At 38.5% G+C, this 10883-nt stretch overlaps 1 protein-coding gene across 1 annotated transcript; it reads left to right on the forward strand.

Annotated features, from left to right (window-relative positions):
* The first annotated feature begins 144 nt into the window (after positions 1-144).
* On the forward strand, positions 145-4586 carry GNG11 (G protein subunit gamma 11). The gene is made up of 2 exons (XM_044246043.1): positions 145-458; positions 4162-4586. The coding sequence occupies exons 1-2, from the start codon at positions 363-365 to the stop codon at positions 4285-4287; spliced, it is 222 nt and encodes a 73-aa protein (XP_044101978.1). The 5' UTR covers positions 145-362; the 3' UTR covers positions 4288-4586.
* The last annotated feature ends 6297 nt before the right edge of the window (positions 4587-10883 follow it).

Genomic DNA, 10883 nt, shown 5'->3' on the forward strand with positions numbered 1-10883 from the left:
CCGCGGGCGTGGCAGGCTTGGGAGCCGGCAGAGGGCCAGCATCCCGCCGGGAGCTCCGGCAGCGCCCAGCTTCTCAGGCTCCCTCTCCACTCAACCCTCCGGCTCGCTGGAGCAGGCCTCCCGCAGTTGAGGAGGCCTGAGAAAGAGCCGAGGACGCGGGGCAGGGTCTGCGTGTGGGGCCGCCCCGCAGGCAGCCGAGCTCTAGGGGCTCCGGGGAGCACGGCGGTGAGGCGGTCCTATCCAGCACCGGCCGGCGGGCGGTGTGCGTGGGCACCGCAGTTATTTTGGGGCGCGTCCTAATTTGCTGCACTTCCAGCCTCTCCGCTTCCAGAGCTATCCCCAGGCCTAGTTCTGGGGCGAAAATGCCGGCCCTTCACATCGAAGACTTGCCAGAAAAGGAAAAGCTGAAGATGGAAGTTGAGCAACTTCGCAAAGAAGTGAAATTGCAGAGGCAACAGGTAAATTGTCCCAGAGCATTTCCTTCTCTGAAATCAACCAAGGGCAGTTTTTCCTGGTTTGTTACAGTAAAGCAGTACTGCTTTTCTGGTTTTTGTTATCCCCCCCGCCACCAGCTTCTCTTGAAGTAGGGCTTTTTGTTGGTACCTGGGAACTGCCAGTTGGTGTGGGGAAATCATCGGAGGTAAAGGAGAGCAAGGGTCGGCTGAGTAATTTAAAGCCAAATGTCAGAACATCTGAGCCTAGGACTGGGCAAATGGACAAAAAATTCTGCCTGCTGTTACTTGGTTTTAAAAACTCAAAATGTAGGAAAAAGGCAGATGGCTATTTAGTTCCTTGATCTTTTTCATTATGGGAAAGAATGGTATTTTAGTGCTTTTTAATCACTATTTAATTCATATTTAATTTAGGTAATTTGAATTACATAATTTTGAATTTCACCAGGCCTCTCCAGAGGTATGCAATGAACAGCTCACTGGGGCTTGGGAACAAAACATTGCAATTTCTATTATTATTTGTTCGTAACTCCCATCCCTTTATACCTTCCACTTGGTTTATAGGTATACACAGTGAATCAATACAGTAGTATCTGCATTTATTTATAAATAATTATACATATATTTGGGTACATACAAAAATTCTTTTTAGTGATCATGATGTAAAATTTGAGAGACCACTAAAGTGGATTACAAATTCAGTAAACATATGTCTCAGTGTTCAGAAGTCTCCACCAAAACGTGCTGGAGATTTTGTACTTTTGACTTCTTACTGCTAGCTTGAGCATGCATTTCTTCCTTTTTTTCCTCAATCAGGCAACCTAAAGTCCAGGAATAGGTTTTTGGATAGTTTTTGTTGTTGTTTTTTTGTTGTTGTTGTTGTTGTTTTAAGGAAATGATCCACTCCTTTCTCCACAGCAAGAAAAAAGTAAACTGATTTCATTTCTCTATGGTTTAATACTAGAAATTTAAAAAAAAATAGAAAAGGAAAACAATGGAAATTAAGCAGTTATAGTAAATAAGCTCTTTTACTTTCCTGCTCTAATTATGGTAAATCTACTCATGACAGAGTCCTGTTACTCAAGATGAACATTTGAGTGCTATCTGGAAGATGCGGATGTTTTTGAGTTTTACTTTATACACATTTCTTTTCTGAAATTTAATTTTTCACTTCCAAATCCCTATTCTTCCTAGATGTTTGAGTGCAGAGGTTGTTTCTCTCCATGTTGAAAGTTTTTGTACCTTTAAAAATGCTGCTGTGCTTGAAGGAATAAGCAAAGCTACGGTACCCAAAGAATAGGGTAGTTTCTTGAAACTTTAAGGAACCCATTTTGTGGATGACAAAGTGCAGTCCGTGTTGGCCACTGAGACTTCTTCACACAAGGCATCTTAGACGTTACATATCAAACATAGTTGCATATACTGAAGCATAGCCTTGTATAAAGTTGGAATATCCTAATACCAGAGTGCACAGAACTTCTAAGAGAAAAAAAGAGACAAGTGTCTTCTAGGTATTTTAAGCTTCAAATTTGAAATTGGGCAGGGACCTGGATGCAGCTGACTGTATAGAAATTGAAGGTGTCATTCCTGAGCCATTCCTCCCTGCTAGCTCCCCACCTCCTCTCCTTAGGACACACCCTACTGAATCAGTTTCCAACTCCAAGTGTATGCTAATGGGAGAGAAACCTTCAGAGACAGCCTTAGCAGATACAAGGAGAGGCATCTGAATCCTAATGATAATACTCAAACATATGTTACCACACACTTTGGTTTATAGAGTATTAGTGTTCTACAACCATTATGGCTCTTAGATCATTCAGTGCTCTCCCTTTTAAGGATCAAAAACTTGAATCCCAAGGAGGCTAAGTACCTCCTTATTTAAGACCTCATAGGGAATGATACAGACGTGTACTAAAACACATGTGTTCTGATAAACTAGTTCATTATTCTGTCAATAAATTGTTCATGTCTGAGCTGTGTGCTCTGCTCAGGCCAAGGACACAGAATCCACAGGCTGAATTCTGGCTCCAGCTAACTGTTGCTCAAACACATCTTCTTGATCATGGAAGGAAATGCTCAGAGGAGTAATTATGTACTTTTGGAGGTTTGGAAACCTAGTGAAGAAGCCGCTATAGAAACAGATACAATTTGGAGGAACTCTAATCTTACCCACAATTATCTGTGGGAAGACAGACCCCAGGTTGTGGTTACTTGCGTCTGTACTTCTGACAATTCCATAAAATGTGTGTACTATGAACGTCAGCAACAAATAAGAGCAGTTGTTATCCAAGAGAATGGCACTTGAAAAGATTTTTATTTCACCACACTTTAGATCATCTAACTCCATCACCTAGTTCTAAATTTTTTTTTTTAAAAGATTATTTATTTATTTATTTGACAGGCAGAGATCACAGGCAGGCAGAGAGGCAGGCAGAGAGAGAGAGGGGGAAGCAGGCTCCCTGATGCAGGGCTTCATCCCAGGACACCAGGATCATGACCTGAACCAAATGCAGAGGCTTTAACCACTGAGCCACCCAGGCGCCCCTCGTTCTAAATTTTAGAACAGTGGTCTTCACTTTGTGTGCAAAAAGTATGTGGGGTATGGGAGTATAATATTAAAAATATCTGATTTTGGTTAGATTTAAATCTCTTCTGACAGTTTTCAGTTTATGTTTTATAATTACACATTAAGTATAACACAGTAGCATTTATACTTATTTATAAAATAAGTAAATAATTAGATATCATTACATAATTATGTACATTTTGGGATATATATATATATTTTATATATATATGCAAGCATGTTTTTGTGATCACCATTAAGACAATTTGAAGATTATTAATCTAGATTACAAATTCAATGAGACAGTTTCCCAGGGTTAAGAGATCTCTATTAGAATTTGCTGGAGCTTCTGTAATTTTTACTAATTTCTTCTTAACAATGCAGGCCTTCATTAACACACTAATCCTTTTATTTTCTTCCTTTTTTCATCCTTTTTCTTTTTTAAATTCACACTTGTGATCTGTCTCTAAAGGATAGAATTTTTGAAAAAACTATTCAGTCCTTTCTTCATTACAGAAAAAGTTTCAACTAATTATATAAACACAAGGATCTCAGATATCAGATAAATTTTTTATTATGATCATTGCCCTCAAGCAACGGGAAGGAATCCTGAATAGAGACACAAATGGTATGACTGGGCAACCTCAGCCTCTCCAGGCATCAGACTTTCTCCAATGTTTCTATCATTTTGTAAAATTGCAGAACATGGCACACACCCATAAGTGAGAATTTTGGCAGGACATAGCCCAAAACATTTGGGGATTATCTATTACTGCACCTGATCATTAGCATGGGAAATTGAAAATGCAGTATATTTGGTTTGTAAAATATTATGAATAGATCATAATTATATTTCAGCAGAGGAGAGAATTCACATGAGCCACAATGGATAGAAATTGCTGGGATGAGCTATTTAATACAATGACTTTCAAGCTTTTTGACCCTCACCAGACTGAGAAATATATTTTACATAGATTGTGTCATTCATATATAGCATATATGTTATACATGCTTTGTACAACTATTTTTATACTATTTTATTTTTTTAAATGCTAGTAGTGCTCAATTATGTTGATTTCACTAAAGGGTGCTAATGAAGTGTAGACAATCCTGACCTAATTTATTCTTTTTTTTTCTCTTAAGGTGTCTAAATGTTCTGAAGAAATCAAGAACTACATTGAAGAACGTTCTGGAGAGGATCCACTGGTGAAAGGAATTCCAGAAGACAAGAATCCTTTTAAAGAGAAAGGCAGCTGTATTATTTCATAAATAACTCTGGAGAGAAATTTCATCCTCAGTAGAAGAACTAGTTTGTTTTGTTTTTCTGAAATAAAACCGAAATTCCTTTCAAAGAAGGAAAACAAAATTTAAAGACTTTCTTAAACACTTAAATTGATATGGTTACGTATCAAAGCTGTGTGCTTCTTATCTTTGCTCACTACACCTCCTTGTTAAGAGGGCAGAGAGTATCAAATGTACAATTATGGAAATAAGGACATTACTTGTGCATGACTCACCTCTTTCAGTATATTGCTTGATGCCTTAAATAAAGTTTTATCTCTGGAAAATGAGTGTTGGCAATTTTTAAAAGCAGTTTGTTGCTGGGCGGGTGGGGGGGGTTGGTGTTTTTTGTTTGTTTGTTTTGCATTTACTTTTGTATTTTTTCCCATAACCGTTCACGTGTTTGGGACACATATCAAAGGATTAGGGGATTTGATCAAATCTAGCTCTCTCCTTCAAATCTCAGTTGGTTTACGATGCTGAGTTCTGACTTCTGGAATGTTTCTGATCTAATTTTAACTATGAGGGAACCAAGGGAGTAGAATTCCTCCCATTGACGGAGTAGCTAAGTCAGGAACCACATTAGCACTCAAAACCCGCATTACCAGTCACCATACAGATCTTGGTCAAAGTGTTGCTGCAGTGGTGCTGTGGGGAAGGGCCACATGTGAGGCCTGCGAGAAGCCCCTAGGAGGTAAGCCCCAATATGCCCATCCTCAGGGAGCTTCATCTCTCAAAGGATGCAGGTTGGCACTGTGACCCTCTGGCCCTGTGGCATTGGCAGAGAGACTCTGCTCCGACCGACTCTTACCAGTGTCTTCCAGCAAGCCCAGGCAAACCACACCACCTTTCCAGGGTCCTTCTCCTCCAAAGGGACCAGTTAATCTTTTGCCCATTTCTAAAATCAGCTTGTTTTATTGTCCCCTCATTAATTTGTAGGCATTCTTCATATATTTTGGCCATCATCAGTGATAGGTGTCGCCAATACCTTCTCCAGTACATGGCTTAACATTTCATGGCAGAATGGTAGCTGCCGCGGCTTTAGCCCCAAGGTGGAACGCACCAAGGTACAGGGCCCACTCACACTGGAGGAGTTCTTTATGAAGGCAACTGCAGCAGTGACCTCAAAGAAAGCGACCTTTCTTCTTCTTTTGAAGCATTTTTCCCTGTTTCCCTCTGACTTTTGAATGTCAGTTGTTCAATGTTTGAGCCAAAAGAAAGATGAGAAAACCCTTCCAGGCAAGTTCCAGTTCAAATGGGCTTACTCACTAATGCGCCCCGCAATTTTAAATGTGACACCAGAAACCCAGGCTTGATTAGGTTCTTTTCTCCTGTTTAGATCAAAAGGGTAACTTATCAAGCCAGAGATGTGCCGGTGACTTCTAGCAGCTTCCTAAAGCATACCAGCCTCCTCCTCTGAAATTGCTTTCCCTTCCCTCTGTGAGAGGGAACAGGATGCCCCAAGCAGGTTACAGCAAACGAAGAGCAGAGACTATTTCCTTCAGTTTCCTGCCGTTTTCCAAGTGTTGACGTCAATTGGGATTACTGAGAGCCCAGGGATAATTTTAGCCCAAAGCACACTCTACTCCAAGGTGAGATTTAAGAAAAGTAAAGGCATTAATTTTACCAACTGCCATAGAACAATTTGTATTGGGATGTGTTGCTACTATCAGTCATTTCACATTTAAGGTGGCCTGGGATTTTAATACTTTGGGGCCTGTGAAGTTTTGACTTCAACGCACTGTTTCGTGTCTCTCAAGTCACAAAGTTTTCTTGTTTTGCAGGAGGAAGGAAGCATCTCGTTCTTGCTAAGGCAGATTAGATGGCCTGCTTTCTTCATGGAGGGCCAAGTCAACATGTTTATCCTGTAATTTCTTCAGTGTTATGGCTTCAAAGGCTGTGCCCTGAGTTTCTGTTAGCCAGAAAGAGTTCTGTCAGCTATCTGTTCATGTACACCTCCAAGTCCTAGCCTCTGCTTTTCATGTACTTTCAGCCAAATGACAACTTAGCCCACTTCTGCTTTTTCCTTAATAAATTCCCAATCTTGTAGATGTTTCTACCAAATCTAATTCTGTTCTTTTTTTCTTACTGTTTTCATCATAGTAATTTGGCAAATATGCGGAAGTGTAATAAAATCCTCTTGATTTTCAAGCGTTCAGCTGCTAAAAACTTATTAGCTTACATGAGGAAGAAAATGAAAAATACGGTAACTATATATTTGGGTGTATTATAAAAGTAACCTTTAGTAAATGGGAATTTGTTAAGTAGAATTTAAATCATGTATTCAATTTCTTCCAAGTATATAGTTGTGTTAATCATTTGGCATCTGATTAAATAGTTGCTATCCTTTGTGTATTGAGACTTAGGTTCATAGAACTCATTAAATTAACAAAATTGACTTTCCTATTTCCAGCCAGAATCTACATTATGAGCTCCCTCGTACTTGGTATTTTAAGAGTTTATCTTACATGTTGGATGCAAACTGGTATCTCATTATTTTCTAAATTTGTATTTCCTTGATTTCCTGTATATTTAATAGTCAGATTCCTTGTGACTTTCGACCACCTTCACCCATTTCAACCCTCCCAACCCCCACCGCTGACAACTACCCTTATACCCAAGTGTGTAAGCTTGGTTTATTTGGGATGTTGTTGTTATTGTTGTTTTTAGATTCCACAAAAAAAGATTATATACAGTGTTTGTCTTTCTCTGTCTGACTTAGTTCATTTGCCCTCAAGATCCATCCATGTTGTTGCAAATGGCCAAGGTTTCCTTCTTTCATTATGGCTGAATAATATTCCAGTTTGTATAGATACTCCATCTAATTACAATATATTCTTTATCCATTCACCACCCATCATTGGGCATTTAGGTTGTTTCCATATCTTGGTTATTATAAATAATGTTGCAGTGAACATGGGGGTACATAAGTCTTTTCAAATTAATGTTTTCATTTTCTTCAGATATATAGCCAGAAGTGGAATTGTTGAATCGTAGAGTAGTTCTAGTAGTAGTTTTTTTGAGGAAACTGCATACAGTTTTCCAAAGTGGCTGCACCAGTTGGCATTCCCACCAACAGTGTGCAGTTGTTCCCTTTTCTCCACATCCTTGCCAACACTGATTATTTCTTGTCTTTTTGATAAAAGCCACTTGGACAGGTAGGAAGTGATATCTCATTATGGTTTTGATTTGTATTTCCTTGATAATTAGTGATGTTGAGCACCTTTTCATGTACCTATTTTTATCTGCTTTTATATGCTGTTTCAAGGAATATTGGAAGGTTATTACAGGAAACCAATAATGGCTACCCATTAGGGTCAAAGTTGGGGACAACTATGTAGGAAAGGATGAGATTGAGGCTTTTCAAGGAATATTCTTTTTATAAAGTTTTGATTTGTGTAACCTGTAAGTGTATTATCCAGTTTAAAAAGTAAAATTAATTTAAAAATAAAAAATTGAAGAAGTTTTATATTACTATGCTTGGGCTTTGGAGACTAAGTATGTTTTGGTATTAACATCTTTATGAATCAGAAATGAGTCTGTTTCATCAACATGATCTGATTAATAGTACATTTATATCTATTCAGCTCATCCCACTGAGTTAGACAGAAAAATTAAGTCAGTAATAGTTATAATCTACCCTTATCCCCTCTAACTGAGTCTTAGAAGGATGACAACAAATGAAAAATAAGTTCCTATTTCTAGTATTACAGTCTAGGAGAGTAGGGACCAGTCAGAAGATATTTGAATTTCATAGAATGGTCACAGAACGAAAGTGCTGTGGGATCTCTCTGTTAAAACAAACCCTGAGGCACCTGGGTGGCTTAGTGGGTTAAGCCTCTGCCTTCAGCTCAGGTTGTGATCTCAGGGTCCTGGGATCGAGCCCCACATCGCGTTCTCTGCTCGGTGGGTAGCCTGTGCCCCCCCAACCCCACCTGCCTACTTGTGATCTCTCTCTCTCTCTCTCTCTCTCTCTGTCAAATAAATAAAAAGATTAAAAAAAGAAAAAGAAGAAGAAACCCTGATATCTTAGTCTGTATGTCTGTGGTCCTAACCAGGGAAGACCAGGGCATCATCAGCAACTTTTCCACTTGGGCTACCTTCAGTCTGAGGTGATGAATCCACAGACCATTGAAAACCATCCACTGGCACTAGGAGAATGTAGAGACATATTGATGCCATTTCTTCCTTTTTCTTTTGGTTTGCACACACATTAAATGATGACTTTTTTTTTTATCAACCTGATATTAAAGAGTACTTAAAGAGCAATTTCATTGAACATAAAAAGGCACAAATGGTTAAAATAGGTGGACTATAAATTTCAGAAAATGACCTCGAAGTTATTGTGCAAAAATTGCACTAAAAATGAAAGGAGGGGCACCTGGATGGCTCAGAAGTTAAGCATCTGCCTTCTGCTCAGGTCATGGTCCCAGGGTCCTGGGATGGAGCCCCATGTAGGGCTCCTTGCTCAATGGGAAGCCTGCTTCTCCCTCTGCTCCTCCCCCTGCTTATGTTCCCTCTCTTCTTGTCTCTCTCTCTCTGTCAAATAAATAAATAAAATTGTTTTTAAAAAAAGATGAAAAGAAAAATTAAAATGAACAGATAAGGTCCTCGTAAAATTAACAGTCATGAAAAATAATTCACATTGGCATATATAAAAATGTATGCATTTATTTATCCAAAACCAAAAATATTTGGAGCTCTGTGTACTAGGCACTGGTTTAGGCACAAGGGATATAGTGGTGAATTAGACAAAGTCCTTAGCATCATGAAATTTACAGGAAGCATAATTAATCAGATGTAGGTGGGAATTACAGAGCACATTATAATGTATAGGTTAGGATAAATAGGAGAGTGGTTTTTCTACTTTTTGTTTTGTTTTGTTTTAAAGATTTTATTTATTTATTTGACAGAGAGAGATCACAAGTAGGCAGAGAGGCAGGCAGAGAGAGAGGGAAGCAGGCTCCCTGCTGAGCAGAGATCCCGATGCAGGACTCGATTCCAGGACCCTGAGATCATGACCTGAGCCGAAGGCAGCAGCTTAAATGGCATTGTGATGATGTTGATGATGATGGCAGTAGCTTACACATGTGAAATGCTTAATATCCGTTGGGCACTGGAATAAGCCTTTTTACATAGATTATGTCTTTTAAATCTCACAAGTGCCTTATATACCGGAGAAATAATTTACACAAAGTCATATAGCTACTTAACTGGCAACACAGAGACTGTGTCCTAAACAACATGCAGCACCACGTCTCTTGCAGAAGTCAATATAGATGCAGACTGAAAGGAACCATTAACTCAGTCATTTTCTGAAGTGGTTTTGGCACATATCTAGCCAGCTGCTATAGCCTCAGAAATGGTTAGCCCTTGTGTGTGACATAGCATTTTACAGTAGCTTATTTTAGTTGTTTCTACTGGTTGGTTGGTAGGTTGATTAGTTGGCTGATTGGTTTTCTGTAATCACAGTCTAATATGAAAATTTTAACCTATACAAGGGAGTGAATTTTGCTTTCTTAGTAAAAATCATATCACAACCTAAATTTTTGGAACAGTGATAACCTCCAATTATATACTAAATAGCACTTGCTCGTATGCTGAATAATATAATATCTCAGTTTAGTACGAGAATTTAGTCCGATAAAAGCTACATGAGTTATGGTAGAGTGTCTAGAAAAAATAAATCATATTCTGTAAGGACTTTCTTTACCAAAATTATTACATCGTAGTTAGCCCTAGAGAATTACGTATAGGTACCAAAGAATCTTTTCTAAGAAGTGACTGAGCTCATTCTCTGTAAAAACTTGTATGCTTTCCCTAATAATGTTACCCATTGGCTTTAACTTATGTCATCTCAGCCTCTTCTTAGAGCCAGCCTGAGACACAATGTGAATGACCTACTTCCCAGAGTTGGTTTGGGAATTATTGAGCCTGATTCTCTAGGCTATGAGTAGGTCCTCATATTTTTAGCATTGACCTGTATTTATCAGTAAATACTTCCAAATCCCTTTTGGAAGTAATCAAATTAAATACAAATATATTAAAAATATATTTATTCTACAGAATTAGTGCATTCATTCAAACTTTCACAGCTCTGTTTGGTACAGGAATAGGGAAGGAAAGAAAGGGAGTTGGTCTCGCCTTACTGAGTGTTTTGAAATAGCATTGAAACCTGTATGTGTCTCAACCTAAGAAGAAAAGATGAAGAGAAGAGAGAAACATTTTAACCTATAATAATAATTTGAAACATAATCTAAAAAATCTTATAAATATTAACATAGTTCACTGATTGCTTAAGAACAGTTCAAAGGCCATTGTTGCTAAATGTTTCATCTTTATAACTGAAGTAATATGTTAGCAAGGAAGACCACAATATGGATGTAGGTGCTCTTTAACTGCTAATACTGAGGCTTGCCTTTATTTCTTTTTTGGTTTTAATTCATCTTTGAAAGATCATATGCAATTGGATTTTAAACTGATTCTTATTTACATATATTAATATAAATGCAGGTATCAGGTGAGTGCTGTGAAGTGTATAAACCAGGCAATTCACAGACCTGTACCCCTGGGGCTAATAATAC

This window comes from Neovison vison, chromosome 4 (assembly GCF_020171115.1).
Source record: "Neovison vison isolate M4711 chromosome 4, ASM_NN_V1, whole genome shotgun sequence".
Taxonomy (NCBI): Eukaryota; Metazoa; Chordata; class Mammalia; order Carnivora; family Mustelidae; genus Neogale; species Neogale vison.

Coding starts and splice junctions, on each gene's coding strand:
- GNG11 (XM_044246043.1), top strand. CDS start 363: ATGCCGGCCCTTCACATCGAAGACTTGCCAGAAAAGGAAAAGCTGAAG. Junction 459..4,161: donor TGAAATTGCAGAGGCAACAG/GTAAATTGTCCC, acceptor TTTTCTCTTAAG/GTGTCTAAATGTTCTGAAGA.